Consider the following 22,254-nt stretch of genomic DNA (forward strand, 5'->3'; position numbering starts at 1 on the left):
TTTTTTATTATAAATTCATTTCTCTTTCAATACAAAATAAATACGTTGTTTTAATAATTGAAATAAAAACATACTTTATTTTTTTTCATAATTTTTTTTTATCTGAGAGTATATTTTAAAGTTCATTGCAAACAATAACAACATACCCCCCCCCCTGGCCCTGACCTACAGTGAAATTGGAACCATAACGTTTTTTGGGATTGTCTTTAGCTAGACAAACTGTCAAATAAACTATTGAAATAGCATTAAATTAGAAATTTTCTTATGTTTTTGAATTTTAAAGAAATTATTTTTGAAGTTTACCTGATACATGGTGCATACAGTGCTACTCCTAGATAAAGAATGATTGTTACAATGAAGGTTAAGGATCCCAGTCTTCTCACCAACCTAGAGCTGTATCTTAGCTCTAGGTACTCATAAACACTGGTCAGATGCATCTAAATATTAGAATAATTAACTCAACCAGTTCTTATACTATTCTCGAAGGATCTGGAACTTCACCTTAAGCTGCACACTGTTAACAAGTACAACTTTAACATTTCTAAAGAAACAGCGGCCGAAGGTTTCAATTTTCAATATTAAAATCGGAGAAGTCTCAATCATGATTGTTTAGTTACGGTTAAATAATCACCAATAACGACTTTAAGAGTAGATATTTAGAAACGATTTGTCCGCAGGTTTATTTCAGATATTCCCTCATTTTTTTATTCAGTTATTTATTTTTCTCGTTCTTGTTATTAATGCCTTGGTCTTTTTTATTTGTTCTTGTTTTATGTATTGTTCTTATCTGTTATTGTTAACTTGTTATTAATCTTATTATCTTATCCTTGTTACCTTGTTCTAGTAATTACTGTTATCCTATTCAAGTTTTTCTTGTTATTTCTATCCTTGTTTTTGTTCTTGCTCTTGTTTTTTTCTTATCACCATGTTCTTGATTTTGTTAACCTTGTTTCTTGTTCTCGTTACCTTGTTCTTTTTTGTAACCTGGATCTAGTTCTTTTTCTTGTTACTTTGTTTCGATTATCTTATTTTTTTTATTCTAGTTCTTGTTACCTTATGAAAGACAGGGATGAATATGTTGGGTAAAGTAATAAGAGCAAAACTAACAGCGAGGAGGTAGGTCCAGGGGAACAGTGTTCCATAGTAGTATACTTCTCCTGGAACACCTGGAATACAAGGATATATATATATACTAGGTCCAGGAGAACAGTGTTCCTTAGTAGTATACTTCTCCTGGAACACCTGGAATACAAGGATATATATACTAGGTCCAGGGGAACAGTGTTCCATAGTAGTATACTTCTCCTGGAACACCCGGAATACAAGGATATATATATACTAAGTCCAGGGGAACAGTGTTCCATAGTAGTATACTTCTCCTGGAACACCTGGAATACAAGGATATTTATACTAGGTCCAAGGGAACAGTGTTCCATAGTAGTATAGTTCTCCTGGAACACCTGGAATACAAGGATATTTATACACTAGGTCCAGGGGAACAGTGTTCCATAGTAGTTTACTTCTCCTGGAACACCTGGAATACAAGTCCTTAAAGACCTTTTTTGATCAAGTATGAATTAGATGTAAATGATTATAATTTTGAAAGACTAATTATTTCCACTTGTAATTTCTCTAAAAAAAACCTTGCGCATTTTTACTGCAATAAAAAATGTAAGAATTATCAGAATTAAACACAAGTAAACCTAGAAAAACAAAAATATTATAAAGAACGATTTCAAGTGTACGGTTGTACCGATATTAATCTTATATTGCATGGAAGATCGCCTCACTTGATTACGCTCAATGCAGTTCCTTAAACTCGTCATAATTAAATAATCATTAGTCTCAATCATCCTCTGTGGGCATAATCCTGATGTCTGGTGTAGAGAAAACCTATGAATTGCATGTCCGTGAATCTGTCTGCTTGCATGATAATATCCCGGGATGTGTTGCTAAATAATTGCAAATAATTTTACAAATTACACGACACACGTAACTGGTGCTGAATAATGGCCCATGATGCCCTTCAGGGATGTTCTTTTTGGATTTTGGAAACCTATAGTTGCATTCATTTAATTGTTAACTGTATCACACAGTCATATTAAGTAATATTAAGCTTTGCTTTTTCTTCGTAAATTAATATTATTTTAACAATAACACAAAAAAATCTCAAAATTTTCCCACTTTTAATATAAGAACAGTTTTTAATCCTGATTCCGAGGCTGGCAGCCCCTTAATACCGTTTACTTAATCTCAATATCCACTGTGAACCTTTCGATTTTCTGCTTAATCCTTTCTTTTGGATATCCCTGCTAGGTTCCAACCAATAAGAGTTCTCTAATTAATAATAACATTTTATGATCATTAATGCTACAGACATGCATGCGCGGAAGCAAGCTAGCCCAATTGATACATCAAATTAAAATCTAAATATTCCAGGCAACCCTGGAGGAAAAAGTTTATTTTCCACCACTCTGCTGGATTCCAAAGATGTGCTGTATAGAATTAACTAAACCAGTTTTTACGAAAGCCTGAATTACTGATTAGGTTTGTACTTGAGGGTTCAGGATAACTGTATCAGCATTATAAGTATTTAAATTCAAAACATGAAAATTCTGCCAGGAATAGAATTTAAATGACCTTAGTTTGACAGACGGAGAGCAAGGAGATTCGGCTGTCAATCTAAATTATCTATTGTAAATATGGTTGTCGAAAACCCACGAAACCAATAATTCTAGTTTCCAATAGATTTTCTATTTAAAGAAATTCACAGGATTATTTCCTTTTTTATTTATGATCTCTTTTCTCTTCTCAGTGTAAAAAGTCGAAAATAAATGATTTTGCAGTTTTGATTATTTCAGTAAATGTAACTCTGGAGCTGAAAAGTATAAGAACTTCCACCAATGAGAGCGCAGTATACTGAACCACCACGCAATACGGACAATTATAAATAATATTTTCAATTTTATCTATTAAAATAAAAATTATAAAATAATAATTGGAGAAAACCTAAGTTACTATAAGGTTTCTCTGGGATATCTTCGTTTTCAGATTGGTTGCGTATTTGCTGAATATGATCTGTTTAAACCTACTATTTCTATACAAAATTGTATATATGTGAATTTTCGAATAAATTTTACACAGTTTTGTATCAATTTCTCGAGACAGGAACATCAGATATAACTTCCACGGGTCGCGATCAAGAGCTAAAGTGATTAGCTTTCAGCCTATACCCCCTTTCATTTCTCCTTTACAGTCCTTTTAAGGATTCTGGTTTAAACTTAGTAAGCATCAACTTTGAAACCTATTTTCACCTGTTAAAAGAACTATACGCGTAATTTCAAGTGACCCTCTATGCAAAGATGACAATGTCCAATTCACAGTACTCTTAAAACCTTCGAATGATCAATGTTGTGTATGTAAGGGACTCCTTAATCCACAAAAACGTGTTTAATTGATAAACAGTCAAATGTTTAAAGGGTACCTTTGTAAATCGGGCATTGCCTTCCTCGCATGGAGGGTCACTTGAAATTTTGCTTACAGTCCTCTTAAATACAGCTTTTTCAAATTTAAAATTTAACAATTTTTTGTTTGACCATAGAGTCTGAATATTTCAGGTTATATAAAGTCTTATTTACGCAATCGTCGACAGATTTCGAATTAAAATTAAAACTTGGCAAAAAATAAATTAAGTTTTACGTGACCGAATTTAAAGAATTTGAGCGGCGGCTTAGATTTAAGCCGCGGCTCAAATATTGTTGGTTCCACTTAAAATTGCATTAATTTTTTTAAGATTTAAGCCGGCGCTCAATTGAAACCGGTTTTTGGGAAATTTAAGACGCGGCTTAAATTCATTAAATTCGGACACGGACTTCATAAAACCATGATTCAAACTTCAACTAGACTGGATACAGATCAATACGGTTTAGAGAAGGTACAGACAAAACCTCTTTGTTTCGATCTGTGTAATCAGTGTTTAAACTTTAAAGGTTAGTTATTTCTCTAAAAGATTTTGATATTATCTGTGAACTTTACAGCATTGTGCATGCAGCGCGGTATCCTTGGCTCTTGAAGATTTCATATATTAGATTATCTAATATCTATCTACAACTATACAAGTTCAAGATTTGACATTGAAACCACGATTCACCGATCACATAACACAGGGGGAGTGATCATACACAATAGTATTTAAAAAAAAAACAAGATTCATGTAAAAAACTGGCATAATTGTATTTAACGATGAATAGAAATACTTTTTTGATATTTGACTATAGAGTAAGAAGGGGAGAAGAGAGGGGGGGGAGATAAATGAAAAAGTGATATTTTGGTCCTTTTGACGTCGAGTAGTGGGGGAGGGTGAGTGGTGCCCCTTTCTATTTCTTCCTCATAGAAATTATTTCCTAGAAATTATTTAATTTTGGAGTGAAAATATTATTTAGTCTTAAATTTTGAATTAAAAAAACTAGAAGCTTTCTATTCTCCCTAGATTCACCCCATACACATCCCCCTTCTTCCACCTTCCTAGAAGAAGAATATTACAGGGTGAGTGTAATAAATTAATCATGGATATAAAATACATTTGATTGATTTTATAGGAATGCATCGAACCGTTTCAGCATGGTTGAAAGATTTTATCCATTTTTTCATTGACATTTTCCAGGGATATCTGGGATTATCTGGGCTTTTACTGGATCATTACAGGGATATCTGGGATTATCTCGGCTTTTACTGGATCATTACAGGGATATCTGGGATTATCTGGGCTTTTACTGGATCATTACAGGGATATCTGGGATTATCTGGGCTTTTACAGGATCATTAAAGGGATATCTGGGATTATCTGGGCTTTTGCTGGATCATTACAGGGATATCTGGGATTATCTGGGCTTTTACTGGATCATTACAGGGATATCTGGGCGTTTCTATCAATCTTAAAAAAACATCAAGAATTATCAAGACGAATTAATCGCCATAAAAACAAAAGAAAACACAAATCTCTGAATTTTTTTTTAAAATCTTGATTTTATTCTTATGCATCGAGTACATTTAATTTCACGTCCAGATTTCATTTATCTAAAATATTAAATTAGAAAAGGTGAAGTCAATGTTTGTATAAAACCTTGCTATGTAATTAAAATCCTTATATTTGCCAGAACACGATTTTGTATATCTTGATTATTTTCTAAGACACCATTTGAAATAAGGATCTAAATATTTGGATCTGAACCCTATCCAGGAATCTGATTTTATACATCATCAAATAAAGTCTTAAATTTGCATATGCAAATTTATAATGAACTCCTTTCTTCCTTTTTCAACTATGGTGTTGGATGTATGGAGTTGGAACAGAAGAATGGTGAATATAGTATAGTGTTATTTATAGCTGGCAAACTGCAAGGAATTTCTATCCTAGCTGTACACTGTACAGTGTACAAGGTATGATGTAAAGTGTACAAATATGTATGTTTATACAGGGTTACCACCACAGGATGAGATTTCAGAGACGACTTTATCAATTTTATTCAGGCTTTTCTAGAACGGTGTTTCATGCACTGCTTTAACTTGTTTCTGTCTTTAAATATACTTTTCAAATAATATATATTTAACATATTAGAACAAATACAACCCTCTGCTCATATTTTGAGAAATTTAGCCTTTTCGGTCGTAATTGAAGTCTTATTCTTTTATTCTTTGTAAATAACCCATAGACCCCGCTTTCCATTGACCCCTAGAAGTGTGAGTTCACGGACTGTACAATACTGGGTGATTTTGCGTACATAAGCTATTTATGTTTATTTATTTATCTATGAGATAACCCTGTTTGTCCCCCCCCCCCTCATATAATTTACATGTATGCGTGATCGTGATTAACAATCCTACAGACCACTGAGATTAATAAACCTAGAGATACTTCATCATTCTTTCCATTGAAAACATTCCTGTCTCCCTGTCTCTAATCCCTCTATTCAATAAGCAAGAGAACCTTCATGTCTTTCTGTCCTATACTTTAATTCAAAAAGAGAACCTTCATGTCTTTCTTTCTTATCCTTCTATTCAACAAGAAAACCTTCCTATCTTCCTGTCCTATCCTTCTATTCAACAAGAGAATCTTCCTATCTTCCTGTCCTATCCTTCTATTCAACAAGAAAACCTTCCTATCTTCCTGTCCTATCCTTCTATTCAACAAGAGAATCTTCCTATCTTCCTGTCCTATCCTTCTATTCAACAAGAAAACCTTCCTATCTTCCTGTCCTATCCTTCTATTAAACAAGAGAATCTTCCTATCTTCCTGTCCTATCCTTCTATTAAACAAGAGAACCTTCCTGTCTAAGTCGTTTATCCAAGCTATTTATCCTTTAACCTTCAGAATCCAATTTTTACCTTCACGACCCCCTTCCACCCCCCCCCCCTTCCATTCTTCCTATAAAACATTGAACTTGAAAGTTGTAAACAATGTATACATAAATCCTGAATCCTGATACAAGGACTGAATACAATCGTCTGCAGTAAAAACAGGAACAAATAGAATTATTTGTGTATGCATGCATGGGACAGTCAATAAAAAAGATCAATGACCTAAACTTGAATTAATACCAAACTTAGACATGAATATAAAAGGGAACAAAATTGCAAGTTGTAAAAGAAAGATTATGGTTCGCAACACGAATAAGCAAAGGCGGAAACTTACTTGTTCATCTTTTTGAAAAATTACATGAGTGGCTAAATCCATAGAAATCCATTGCCTAAGATTATCAATTTTCAGACAGAATAATCTATTATTGATAACCCATCAGCAGCGGATTTTTTCTTTTGATTGGAAATATTAAAAATTGTTTTTGTTTTTTCTAGCCAAAAATAACTAACGAAGACGACAATCAATTAATTGTCACTGTATTGCTAGATTAGGAAATTTAAAGAAGTCATAAATGGGAATATTCAGATCTAGGGTCGCTTAAAAGTTAATTGATAGTCTACAAATATTATATAAAGCATAAACCTGAAATAGTGACTGCTGATAGGTAGGATACAGCTAGGGATAGAGCTACAGGGAAAAATGAAAGATTCCTGAAAAAAAATTATTTCTGGAACCTTACTCTCAAGTCTAATCAAGAAGGAACACGGTCAAGGTAACTTATCACTCGCTGCACAAACTATAATTTTGTATGTCTTAGCAATCTGATTTAGAAAATATTTGATATTTTAAACTTCCATTATTTTATCTGACAGAAGAATTCGTAGTTTGAAATATCAAAGTCCTACAACATCAGGTTTTAAAGATATGGATTAGAAAATTATAATTTGTGGTGAGCGTTCAGTTTCTAATTGCAAAATTATTGGTAACTCCTTTCGTGTTCATATCTTTCATCAGAAAGACAGAAAAAACAAAATAAATCGCGCCTTTTTACGGTTTTATAGCAAACTGGTGACAATATTAAAATTAAAGTTAGTCGTAGCGTATAAGTTAAATTCAAATGATTATACAGCAAGATCTGTATAAACTTGTTGAAGCTGTACTCCATAGAGAAAGGAAACTAAGAGGTAAAGCTGACCTCAGATGTACACAGCCGACCACTCTATTAATTAATTAATAGAGTGGTCGGTTGTGTACATCACGATATGTTTACGTAACTAAAACTGTACACTTGTAAATGGAGTGATCGTTTTTCTAGGGGGGATTTTATTGAATTAATAATTTTTTAGATTTTCGCTCTTTATATAAAGAGAAATTTTTCTAGGGGGGGGAGGGCAAGAAAAGTGTGTATTAAATAATCAACCATAAAAAAAACTAATCTTACCAACAGAATATTCAATTAGTCAATACATCTGATATGATATAAAAAAAAGAAATGTATTCTGGATAAAAGAAAATCCCCCCCCCCCTTATATTGCATCGTATTTCCCCTGACTGACATCTCCTTCTTTAAAATGGTTTGAGCAAATACAACTTGAGTCTCCCAACCTTAAAAGGTCTAGCCATTGCACAATGTTTTGATATTTTGAAAAAGCTAACATTTTTATAAGAAGAATTGATTGTGCAATTTTTCACGATGCAATATTTGGTCATACGTTAATTTACAAAAACAAACAGCTGAACTGGAATGTACTGCAGTATACAATCCATATTAAGTGTCTATCTAATTATCTATACAAATATTCAATTATCTACATTTTACAACCCCAAAGAAATACTATCACTCTATCTACAAGTGTACAGTGTTAGATACGTAAACATATCGTGATGTACACAACCGACCACTATATTAATTATTTAATAGGGAGGTCAGTTGTGTACGTCTGAGGTCAGCTTTACCTCTTCATTTCCTTTCTCTATGCTTTACTCGCATCCTGCTGCAATTTATATATGCTATTTTTGTGTGTTATCAATAGTGCATCCTCAAAAGTCCAGACTCAATGTTCATTAACATTATTAATTGCATGCTCACTAATTCATTATACGACCGAATACTTGTGAGTAATTTTTTGCAATAGAGAATATTTATTAATTCCCCACTAGGAACATGAATGGGAGGGGGGAGGTAAGCAAAGTTAATCCCCCCCTGAAAACATTCCTGTAAACGCCCCTGTCTTCTTCTTTTTATTTCTCTTTCGTCTGAGGCAAGCATAATATTTTTAACCTGTTCCCAAGCAAATATGCGGAGTTTGTTTGAGTTCCTCCCTTCCATACTCCCAGGAACACTGTTAGGAACAGGGGAACTACTAGAACCAACCTGGAACAAAAACATCAATTTCTTAATGTTTGTAAGGAATTAAGTTTTTATCGCAAACTAATCTAATCCCTATTTCTTCGCAACCCAATGTCGTAGACCTTAGATATAAATTCTGATAGATCAAATAATCTAAGTTTGAAATACCAAGCAAATTTAAATTTACACCATCAGGTTCTAAAGATAAAGGGGTGGTTCCAGTTGAGTTTGTGGCAAAGACATAATTGCATTTTTATAAGATGAAATCTTAATGAATTAAAATCCTTTTTTTATTATTTTGTAAAAAAAGTTACTATTGCGTCGAATTACTGTTTTTTTTCCTTCTATTTTTACAGAGTTGACGAGCTGGTGAACTAGTTTTATTGGAAATAAAAAACATTTTTTGAAAAAAGGGACTGTAAACGTAATTTTAAGTGACCGTCTATGCAAAGAGTACAATGCACGATTCTCAACAGTACCCTTAAAGCTTTGTCTGATCAAGTATGAACTAGATATAACAACTTTGAAAATAGATTATTTACAACTGTGGTTTCTCTTTAAAAGTGACTTGCGCATTTCTATTGCAGGAAAACGTATATGAAAAAAAAAAATTCAAAAAACTAAAACTAAAATTTTAAAATGATATTTCTTACCCAAAAATGACCCAATCTACTACACCTAGACCTCCCAAGACCTCCATCTAGAACAGGAAGTATATTTTCATGTATGTATCAATGCTTTTATTTGTAATGATCTGGAGCAAATCACGATTGCGCCCTTTACAATTTTCCTCAATACAATCTTCTCTTTTTGTGTTTGGAAGAGTTTTCTTTTTAAACATATATATATATATATATATATATATATATATATATATATATATTGCTTATTGTGCAAGATTGTGCATACAATTTATTGTACAACAATGTGTATATTGTTTTTTTTGTACAACATTGTATATATTGTTTGTTGTAAAAACTGCATATATTGTTTTTTGTACAACATATTTATATTTTTTACTGTACAGCATTGTATATATTGTTAGTTGTATACCATGGTTTATATTGTTTAATGCACAACATTGTGTATATTCTTTATTGTATACCATTGTGTATATTGTTTATTGTATACAATGGTGTATATTGTTTAATATACAACATATGTAATATGTATTTTCTATTTTACATTTAAAGGAATTGAGTCTTTGCCACAAACTCTGATTTTCTAATCCCTATAACTTTCCAACCCAATGTTACAGACCTTTGATATTTCAAACTACTAGTTTACACTATCCGATTGCAAAGATATAGGGATTAGCAAATTTGAGTTTACAGCAAAGACTCAATTTTTGTGTCTTGGTTCAGACAAAAGATGATACAACTGCATAAGGAACTTATTAAAAGTTCTTTTTCTTACACCATGCTTCCGTTAATTTCATTTCATTTCTTTACCCAAATCTAAAATTTAGATCGTCATCTTTCAAGACTTTTTGGTCTTTCCTTTGAATGGGTAACCCTATATAAACATAAACAAAATATTACTAAATATAGGGTTTATAAGTACAAATATCTTCTAGCTATATGTAATTTGTGGTTGCATCCAAGGCAAAATAGAGCTAGGGAGGGAATGTTCGGGTTTATTTGCATTTGTATTAGGACAGCTTGGGAACTAGATTTAGTATAAACAAAAAGCAGTTAGTAAGCAGGACCTAGACCACGGCTTAAATGCCTTATTATATACCTAGTTATTGTTGAAATTTAGTTTTCAATTTAGTTTAGATAATTTAGTTTTCAGTTTTCATAAATATATATATAGATATATACATATATATATATATATATATGTACCTGTTTTTTGTTGTTTTTGTATTCGTTTACTCAGCCCATATTCACGTGTGCATTCGTTTTTATTTCTGAAAATTTTAATTCTTATATAATCGTTACAATAATGTAAAGAACTTATTGTTGCATTTGGGATAGATCGTAATGCAATATAAGTATTTTATACTCCGCGACAATGACGTATTCCTTCTGAATACACCTTTTCCCATTTAGTTTTTTATTTAGTGATTCCTAATGAGATTTGCAATAAGTTGCGGATTTACAGGGGCAAAATAGCGCATTTGATCTTTTTAAATTTTTTATATTAATTACAACGACATTCACCTTAAGAAACGACACTGGCTACGTTATGTTAATTAAAAATGAAATTGATGATTGAATTTTTTTTTGTCAGATTATGTTTATGTAGAAAAAAGTTATCTTTCATTTTTTCACTGTACTATATCTGGTTCCCTGTATTATCCCTGGTTCTATTTATTATCGGCCCCCTGGTTCTATTTATTATCGGCCCCCTGGTTCTCTGTTTTATCCCTGGTTCCCTGAATAATCCTTGGTTCTCTATACTATCCCTAGTTCTATGTATTAACCCTGGTTTTCCGTCATTATCCCTGGTTCTCTATACTATCACTGGTTCTCTGTTTTAACCCTGGTCTCTGTATTAAACCTGGTTCCCTGTATTAACCCTGGTTCTCTGTATTAACCCTGGTTCTCTGTATTAACCTTGGTTCCCTGTATTATCCCTGGTTCTCTGTTTTATCCCTGGTTCCCTGTATTATCCTTGGTTCTCTATACTATCCCTGGTTCCCTGTATAATCCTTGGTTCTCTATACTATCCCTGGTTCTCTGTATTAACCCTGGTCTCTGTATTAACCCTGGTTCCCTGTATTATACCTGGTTCTCTATATTATCCCTGGTTCTCTGTATTAACCCTGGTTCCCTGTATTAACCCTGGTTCTCTATACTATCCCTGGTTCCCTGTATTATCCTTGGTTCTCTATACTGTCCCTGGTTCCCTGTATAATCCTTGGTTCTCTATACTATCCCTGGTTCTCTGTATTAACCCTGGGATCTGTATTAACCCTGGTTCCCTGTATTATACCTGGTTCTCTATGTATTATTGTCCAATAATAAGAATTGTAAAGGTTTGAGAATTCTAAACAGATAGATAGATATTGTATAATGTGTATTGAATATAGATGGTGGTATCTCTAAGCTATCCCTGAGCTATTTATCCCAGTTTCATCCTTCTATGTATCTGGGTATACTAAGATACACAAACAATTAGGTTTAGTAGATCACACCTAGGCCTATTCTAACCTTCAAGATAAATATATAGTTCTAACCTACAGGATATATATATATATTGTATTTCTTGCATGCATAATATATAGTTCTAACCTACAGGATATATATATATATTGTATTTCTTGCATGCATAATATATAGTTCTAACCTACAGGATATATATATATATTATACTTTCTTGCATGCATAATGATTAAGTAAATTATAAATGGTCCATACAACAAAGTGTCTCAATAAACATGGGAATTAAGTGACGACTTTTAAATCGTCTTTGTTCCGCGTGTCAAGATTACGTGACCACAATTTGGGGTATTCCTGAGGCCGAAATTAAAGAATTTGAGCCGTGGCTTAAATTGGAGATGCGGTTCAAATATGGTTGGTTCCATTTAAAATTATATTAAATGTTTAAAGATTTAAACCGGCGCTCTATGACACCGGTTTTTGGCGGATTTGAGACGCGGCTCAAATTTATTAAGTTCAGACTCAGTTTAAACAGGTAATAATTTGAACTACCAGTTCATTTATCAACTATACGGATATCAAAGACAATTTTCAAACCATCTCTTAATTCCCATATTTATAGGAACATTTTGTGTATATGTACTTGGCATATGTACTTGTGTATATGTACTTGGCATGTTACAGCATTTTCTAGTATTTTGATGGAGATCATTTATTATGTTTTGCTGTTTTAAAACCCTTACGCGTCAATCAAGAATTTAAATTTAATGAATATCTCATAATTCTCAGATATTTTCACTATGAACCTCTCAAACATATGGTACATTTTCAACACCAAACCAAATAAATGAGTTGTACAGAACAAATATGTTGTACTGTGTACAACATACATCAATTTTACCGAACATATTCATATATACAATTTATATTTCTTACATATATCTAAACTTGAAACTTGTATGAGCAGAGTAACTTTAAACTAGGAGTAGTTAGTATCCTAGTGTACATATATGTATAGGCTTTCTCTTTCATCTTAGATAAACGAAAGATAAATAGATGGATAGATATAGAAAATATAGAAATATAGACAAATATATACATTCATAAATATCTAATTCATAGAAAGATAGATAAATACATACTTGCATTTGATAAATTATAGACAAATATAAAAGAACTACTGTTATGAGTTTATTTAAAAATGAAGCGATGAGAATATAGATGAATAGGTTTCTAATAAATAGATACATTTATAGATAATGAATTGATAGATATAGAAAAGTATCCAAGGGTTGAGTATTCTATGGTTGAAGAATGTATCTATGTCTAGGTTCAGGATATATCTAGAAAAGTATCCAAGGGTTGAGTATTCTATGGTTGAAGAATGTATCAGGACGTATCAAGGACCCAGTGTCATCTTTACTCCAGGAGTTCAAAAGTTCAACATTTAAATTTTATTCTTCGACCGTTTCTTTCTGCACTTGTATTCTCCAGGTTTTTTCTTTCACAATTATCTTCAAATATTTTCTATTCGTCATTATTCAATTATAATTTCACAACTCGGGGGAAATATATAAAATAAGATAGATAGATAGATAGATAGATTTAGATATAGATAGGGATATCCAGAAGGAGTCAAACCCTGCAGGGATATTCAGTAGGAGTCAAACCCTGCAGGGATATTCAGTAGGAGTCAAACCCTGCAGGGATATCCCGTAGGAGTCAAACCATGCGGGGTTGAGTCGAACCATGCAGGGATATCCCGTAGGAGTCAAACCCTGCAGGGATACCCAGTAGGAGTCAAACCCTGCAGGGATATCCCGTCGGAGTCAAACCTTGCAGGGATATCCCGTAGGAGTCAAACTCTGCAGAGATTACTTTAATTGAGGAACTAATCATTTAACCTTACATTTTGTCCACATTGGATATCGAGATCACGTGTTCAATATTAACGATACGTCACACAAAAATGTTCGACCTCTACTCTGGATATATTCTTATTAACAAAAGAAAACTGTTTATATTAGTATCTGCGCATTTTCTGTGATTTTTCAGTAAATCTTAATTTTATGAGGGTGATGTTAATAAAACATCGAAATATATATTTCTTATTTAAAGTTATTTATTCTAAAAATAGAGAATATACTTTTAACCATTTTATATTTTTACCATAGATAAATAAATAAACATAGATAGCTTATGTACGCTAAATCACCAAGAATTGTACAGTACGCGAACTCATACGTCTAGGGGTCAAAGTGCACTTCAATGATAAGGGGGTGGTTTGGTGTTTTAATGGATTTCATAATAGAGTGTAAAATAACTCCGGGAATGGAACTATTTGAACAGCAATATTTCACTGAGCAATATATTGACGAGAACTGAAGAAGGACATGAGAAGGACTAAACTAACTTTAATTTCTCTCTACAGAACTCATGTACACCACAAGTACTCAATGACATAAGAACAGCCAATATTCACAACCGACCTAGTTAATCTATATAATAGGAATATCTTTAAAACATCTCTGTACATTTATATCTTTCGAGATGAAAAATGTTGTCTTATGCGCAATCTATCTTTATCTATGGTTTTTACCGATCTTTATTTTATTTATCCAAACATCATCAATAAATTATCTTGAACCCCCCCCCCCTGAATTAACCCTATTGCCCTGTCTTGACATGAACCGGATATCCGCTGAATTTGAAGACATATATCGTTTTGAAATCCAACCTCACGCTAATTACTGTTTGAACCTTGTAAATACGAGTAATCTTTAACCCACCTGGAATTAAACAAATATATTCTGAGTGTAAAATGTACAGTGATAACCAGAAAACTCTGGAATAAGAAGTTGACTATAAGAAGTTTGGTTCAAAATAAAGAATGGTTTGTACATTGAACAGTAAAAAATGATGAAATTGTTTAGTTTATCTAAATCTTTAAAAATGTGAGTTCACAAAAAAAATGTAAGTTTCAGGGTTAAAAACTTTTAAAAGTGTCAACGCAAATAATAAAATTATCTTCAAATATTTTTAGCTAACCCCCATGATTTAAATGCAAGATTAAATTAAACCTAGTTTGATGTGCATACTTTAAAATCTTGAATCCCTGCTTTTTTCATTCATATATTCTGAATGTCATCATTGAACGTGGACTTTCCATTAAAATGCCAATAAACAGAATAAACAGAAGATGACTGAAATTTTGCAAGTTTTAATTGACTATTAACATTTCACAATAAACGTTACTTAATTTAAAAGTTTCAGTTCTAGTCTTTTTTTCGGGGATTTTGTTTATGACTTGAGTTCTGAACACAAGAATCAAATAAACTTGATAAATAAAGCGATTGACCCATATGTTTCTGCAGAGGGTTAAACTTTTGTGCGGACGGTTAGGCGGTTAAACTTGAATTTAACGCTTTAATAGAAATAAGTATTAGCCAACAAACTCTGGTTTTCTAATCCCTTTATCTTTGCAACCTAATGTCGTAGCTCTTAGATATTTCAAACTATAAAGTCTGTAAGATCAAATTATCCACGTTTGAAATATCAAAGGTTTACAGCATCAGGTTGCAGAGATATGATTACATAATATAATTTTGGCAAAGACTGAATTCCTGTATCGGGAAAAGTTGGGACCAAAATCTTCACTTTTTAAAATCTTTATATAAAGAAATTGAGTCTTTGTTACAAATTATGATTTTCTAATCTCTATATCTTTGTAATCCAATGCCGTAGACCTTAGATATTTCAAACTATGCATTCTGTTAGATAAAAGTTTGAAATATCAAAGAAAATATCAAAGAAAATATAGAAAAATATATAATGAGACATCCAATATCGTGAAGATAGAACATGTAGCATATGTTCATGTAATTAAAGAAATTGAGTCTTTGCCACAAACTCAAATTTTCTAATCCATATAACATTGCAACCTGATAGTGTAGACCTTTGATATTTCAAACTTAGATTATTTGATCTAATAGAAATAGAATTCATAGTTTGAAATAGCTAAGGTATACAACATTGGATTGTAAAATTATAAAGTTTAGAAAATCAGAATCATTAGACCAATTTTTATGATACAAAAAAAATGCATGAGAAATATTGTTTGCGAAACCTTTAGAGCTCATACTAGAGCTATTTTTAAAAAATTAGAAATTTTGATACTGTCAAATTTAATTCACTTTGTTTTATGCATAAATATGATAGAGGGAATATTCCATCTTCCTTTGAACACTTTTTCACTCCTTTCAGTCGAGAAAACCGTTCTAAACAGTATATTCTGAATGTACCATTAAAAAAGAAGTTGCATTCTTTTCCTAGCTATACTCATCCAAAAACATGGAATAACCTTAGTCTTACTCTTAAGAGAATCACAACTTTCAATACTTTTAAGAAGCATTTAAAAAAAGATATATTTGATTCATATAATATGTAAAAATAGGTCCTAGCTCTACTCTTTCTAATCTTTCATTTTTACAAGGTGGGTGTTGTTCTTTAACCCCTGGTCTCTGATCCCCCCCAACTCCTGATCTGGGTTTCTCCTTACTAGTTGTATGGTCTCACACCGTCATGTGTATTATTTCAGGATATAGCATTTAAACAGCTATGCTAGCTATATCCTTTTGCTAAACTAAATAGAAGAAAATGTTATTTGTAACAATATTGTACATTTACATATACATGTTTTTTTTATTTTCTGACAATTTTGTAAATTTAAAAGATATTTAGCTATAAACGTTATTATTATTATTATTATTATTATTATTATTATTATTATTATTATTATTATTATGGAAAAGGGGCGCGAAGCTTTCCCAATATCAATCAAATATATTTTTTCTTATTATATTGTTCTGTTGAAGTGGATTGGTTCTTTGTTATCAAGTGCTGAACTGTATTGGATGGATATTGCATAACAAAGCTTCCAACTGGGCTTGATAGATTTAATTAATTTTTTCATTAAATATTTTTCAGAATAAGACGATACACTTTCATTTTAGTTTAAAATTTGTTTTAACTGGAGTGACTGGCTTTGTATTGTAGTTGAACTGAGAGGGTAGTATTATAATTACAATATAAGGATTCTTTAATATCTATAAAAACTATTTGTGCACTTTATCATTCTTACTCATTTCATCGTGAATTTCAAAATAAACGGATGTAAAGTAATCATCGTGATATAATGTTAGTTTAGCTGTACATTATAGCACGTGTGCTATAAAGTTTTCATTGGTTCCGGGATTTTCTCCAAAATTTTAGAATATATCCAAAATATTTTTTTTTCAATTGAAATAAAAATGAAATTGAAATCAACATTTTATTTTGTTACTTCTGCTGTGTTCCAAAGCCTATTTGATCTATAGAGATAGCCATTGAAATAAGACAAGTACACAAACGTTTAAAAAATTATCAAAACACTATTATTTTGGCACGCCGTGCTATACAGTTTTGGGACTTGAATTTTCTCTATATCTCGAAGGTTCTAGCTCTTTTAGATTATAAAATCTAAAATTAAATCCAAAAAGGACAAAATTAAATCCAAAAAGACCTAAACCTTCTCGATAAAGAGAAAATTTCTGTCCAAAAACTTTATAACACTGCGAACCCAAATAACTGTGTTATAAATAGTTATTCTATATACCTATTAGTTCGTAGCATAATAAATTTTACGTTTTTTGACCGGGTTATTAAAATGAGTCCTCGTATTTATTTTTACAATACTGCACTGTTTTATAGCAAATCTCAGTTTTTTTAAGAGACATTGTAAGAAAAAGGTTTTGAAATGAATTATAAAAAACGTGATATTGCAAGGTTGCATAAAATTAATTATTTGCAGATTAGTTCAAGTGGGTGTGGTTGGTATTTTTCTCTAACCACTAAAGAAGTAAGACTAACATTTAAATTTTTTATTATATGTAATAAAATCTATTTTTTTCTTATTTTGTTTATTTTGATAATTTAATTTTAATTTCTATCCTCTCAGTTACCTTTTCAACAAAGTAGTGTGGTATTTATTTATTGTATTCAGCTTTTCTTTAATTAAGAAAAGTCGGAAAGCATTTTGTTATTTGCATAGTTATTTACGATGTTAAGCAACATTTAAAGAAAATATAGTTTTCAAGCTAGGCGCTTCGGTCACATCTTTTATCATTTAGCATGGCCTTTTTTTAAACCTCTTCTTCACAGCAAACCAAAATATGCTAGGTCGATGAAGCCAAAATATAACAAGATTTTGTCAATAACTGCTTTTAGATTAAAGCTAGAAACAAGAAAATTCAGTTCTTAAATTTACATTGGACTGCTTCCTCCTCACAATTTCCCTGAAATATGGCATGAAAAAAAATGACACTTTTCTAAACTTTCAAATATCAATCTTATTTCGAATTTAAATTTTTATTATCAGCAGAACAAATGTATAAATGCTATGCTATGTTTGCAAAAGAATCGAAGAAAGCAAAGACGATTTTACAAAGAAAAGAATAAAAAGATTAAGAAGAGTAAAAGATATAATCAAACATAAAGGATGTCAAAAATCAGCGCTAATAAAAAAGATGCTTAAAAATGTCCGTTTTTAACCTATACATTTAATTTTGTATGTTTCTGTTATTTTTCATTAATAAATGATTACTTACTTACTTAACCAACGCTACTAAAAAGTATAAGGGAGCTGGGGAGAGATAAAACCAAATTCCTAGCTGTTGTGAAACTTTAAAATTCGAAGAATAACTTTCATAGTTGTCTAGATATTTGCGTCTTTATTTCATATAGTTGTCTAGATATCTGTGTCTTTATTTCATAGTTGTCTAGATATCTGTGTCTTTATTTCATAGTTGTCTAGATATCTGTGTCTTTATTTCATAGTTGTCTAGATATCTGCGTCTTTATTTCTTTATTTTCCTATCTTTCATAACACTTTCTACATTTGCCATCCTTTTCCTCTATTTTCTTCTATTCTTCTTTTTCTAAAAATTATTTCATTGTATTAAAGTTCTAAACAATTACTAAGAGTAGAAGGCGTATAAGATTATGCGGATACCTGGTAGGCTTGACATTGCATTGCACTTGTACTTGTACAACGTGTGCACATAAATGAACCAAAACAGTAACATTAATCACTAAAATGCGCACATTGGATGAAATTTAAAATTCAGAAAAATATCAATGTTCGTGAAATAATTTTGAACGACCCTAGGGGTCAAGTGAGGTTCCTTATCGGTCCAGCCGTTTCGATGTTTAAGTAAATAAAAGTTTTTTAACACAAATTAAAAAATGTTTGATGGTTTAATCCATTTTTTAAAATGTTTACATTGTTCCCTATTTGCTGTTGTGATTTTACTTTAAAGTTTTTTAAAAAATTCGCAGATTTAAGTTATATTTTCTATTTTTTATATCGTGGCAACCAGGTCAATATTTGTCTGGTACAGGGTGTCCCACGAAACATGACAGTATGCAGGACGACTTGAATGTCGTCTTGATTTTTAAAATTCAAATACCAAAGACGACTTTCAAGTCGTCTTGCTATTGTCATGTTTCGTGGGACACCCTGTATAAAACAAATGTTTTGTAAATTGGTTTAGCCGTTTCACGTTAATAAGATCCAGAGAGACAAACAACGTTTTACTTGGTTGATGGTGGTGCAAGTTTTTTTTTTAATTTGTCAATGCAACCAAAAAAAAATGTCGTAAGATGTAACTATTAAAAAAAAACATTCATGATACTTCAAAAATACTTGGATTCCGAAGAGTAGCGAAAACATTATAATCGATCTGAATTCTGAATTTAAGGAGGAATTTGATTTAATTTCGATTTACTAATTTTCAATTTCAACCAAAGAGCGAGAAAGGCAAACTTTTTTGATTGCATTAAGAATTTGAAAACGTATTTTCCCATTCAATGGCTTGAACGAGTTGCATTTAAAGACATGCTAGGTTTCAAACTTTATAAAATTGAACTTTAGTCTGATTTAAACACTGAGCACCGTAGTGAGGGTTCGATGGTATTTAACATTTTCACTCCTGCTCTACTCTATGCTCTACTCCAGTCTAGTCATACTACACTGCTCTAGGTCTAATCTTACACTGAGAAACTTTACGCAGAATGAGCACTGCAAGCACCAGGATAAATTCTTCACCAGACAGATAGACAGTTAGACAGATAGACAGATAGACGAATAGACAGATAGACAGATAGACAGATAGACGGATAGACAGATAAAAAGACAGACAGCTATATAGATGTCCAAATATTAAGATAGACAGATAGACAAATAGACAGATAGAGAGAGAGACAGATAGACAGATAGACGGATAGACAGGTAGACAAATAGACAGATAGACAGATAGACAGATAGACACATAGACAGATAGACAGGTAGACAAATAGACAGATAGACAGATAGACAGATAGACACATAGACAGATAGACAGGTAGACAAATAGACAGATAGACAGATAGACAGATAGACAGATAGACAGATAGAAAGATAGACAGATAGACAGATAGAAAGATAGACAGATATGTGAATAAACAGATAAACATATAGACATAAAGACAGATAAGTATATAAATAGATAAACGCATAGATAAACATAAACAGATAGATAAAAAAAAGATAACAGATAAACAGATAAATAAATAAACAGATAAACAGACAAACAGATAAACAGATAAAAAGATAAACCGATAGACAGATAAACAGATAAAAAGATAAAAATATAAACAGACAAACAGATAAACACATAAACAGATAAACAGATGAACAATTAACAGTAATTCTGAAATTGCCGGAGATTCAGACAATTTTGATTTCATTTTATAAATTGATTTTGGGAAAATTTGGTCATTTTAAAATTTAATGGTCTTATAGGAATGTAAAATCAATAATCATATTTAGACACTATAAGACCCAGAGCTTGGAAGAGAAAATTCGATAAAGACGACATTCAGGAATGTATCATCTTAGGTGGTGTATCTTTCCACATGTACACTTACCTACTCGCACGTGGTTTTACCTATGCTTTTTGGATATGTGGGCGCAGTGCCCTGCCCCCTAGCCTGTTGTAGACGCATCTAGGGTTTCCATTCGCAAAACTTTTGCAAAAGAATGTGCAAATTTTTGCTTTCGTTAGCTACCTTTTGCACGATAAAATAGCACTTTGTGCAATCATTTGCAAACTTCATTTCGCGCAAAATTGCGCTTTTCCGCTTTTGCGTTATTCTGTTTTGGGAAATTTTGCGTAACAACTTCTCAGTAAACTGTATAAATTAGTTATCTTTGAGATTGCACTTTTTTGCATAATTGTAATGCTTTTAAAGGAAATAATTACTTGCCTAAATCTATATTTTCCAACCTGATGGATGATGGCATACTGGAAATCAAGATGTGCACGATCTCAAACGAAAGTCGAGCAGTTTTTTGCCATTTTAAACTTAAGTGTATATGAATCATGAACTTTGTATGTGGATCATGAACTGTATATATGGATCATGAACTGTGTTTATGGATCATGAACTGTGTAAAAGGATCAAGAACTGTGTATATGGATCATGATCAGCGTAGATGTATCATGAATTGTGTATATGGAACATGAACTGAGTATATGAATCATGAACAGCGTATATGTTTCATGAACTGTGTGTATTGATCTTAAACTATGTATATGGATTATAAACTGTGTATATGGTTCATGAACTGTGTGTAAGGATCGTAAACTATGTTTATGTATCATGAACTGTGTATATGTATTATAAACTTTGTATATGGTTCATGAACTATGCATAAGGATCATGAACTGTATATATGGATCATGAACTGTGTACATGGATCATGAACTGTGTGTATGGATCATGAACTATATATAATGATCATTAGCTATGTTAATTAAAACATGATCTAATAAAAAATCTCAATATTCTATTTGAGATTATATAAGTCCATGTTGATGATAGAACCAGGTTGCATGCCTTAACTGCAATGTATAATATTGAATTTCGATACTAAACTTGAAAACAGAAAACAGTATAATATCTTCCTCCTTCTCAAACTTTATTAAGGGATTGTTTACCAGAATAATATCTTCCTCCTTTCAAGTAGATTTCGATGAATATGTAGAATGTTGAATGTAGAATGTATTTAGAATGTATGTAGAATGTATGTAGAATGTATGTAGAATGTATGTAGAATGCATGTAGAATGCATGTAGAATGTATGTAGAATGTATGTAGAATGTATGTAGAATATTTGTAGACTGTATGTAAAATGTTTGTAGAATGTATGTAGAATATATGTTGAATGTATGTAGAATGTATGTAGAATGTTTGTAGAATGTTTGTAGAATGTTTGTAGAATGTATGTAGAATGTTTGTAGAATGTATGTAGAATGTTTGTAGAATGTATGTAGAATGTATGTAGAATGTATGTAGAATGT

General features: G+C 31.6%; 1 protein-coding gene across 2 annotated transcripts in view; it reads right to left on the bottom strand.

Moving 5' to 3' along the window:
* Window positions 1–10,751, bottom strand: part of LOC111697350 (sodium-coupled monocarboxylate transporter 2) — a 31,607-nt gene extending 20,856 nt beyond the window's left edge. Inside the window, exons 1-6 of one of the 2 annotated variants that reach the window (XM_023467331.1) lie at window positions 10,556–10,751; window positions 9,362–9,408; window positions 8,640–8,732; window positions 7,001–7,068; window positions 1,054–1,166; window positions 304–437 (exon numbers count right to left, since the gene is read on the bottom strand). In XM_023467331.1, coding sequence (XP_023323099.1) covers window positions 304–437; window positions 1,054–1,166; window positions 7,001–7,068; window positions 8,640–8,732; window positions 9,362–9,408 — 455 coding nt within the window. In that variant the 5' untranslated portion in view covers window positions 10,556–10,751. The remainder of the gene's footprint in view (window positions 1–303; window positions 438–1,053; window positions 1,167–7,000; window positions 7,069–8,639; window positions 8,733–9,361; window positions 9,409–10,555) is intronic. The other variant, XM_023467330.1, reaches the window with a different exon arrangement.
* Window positions 10,752–22,254: the final 11,503 nt, after the last annotated feature.

Source organism: Eurytemora carolleeae, unplaced genomic scaffold (genome assembly GCF_000591075.1).
Source record: "Eurytemora carolleeae unplaced genomic scaffold, Eaff_2.0 scaffold10, whole genome shotgun sequence".
NCBI classification, from domain to species: Eukaryota; Metazoa; Arthropoda; class Copepoda; order Calanoida; family Temoridae; genus Eurytemora; species Eurytemora carolleeae.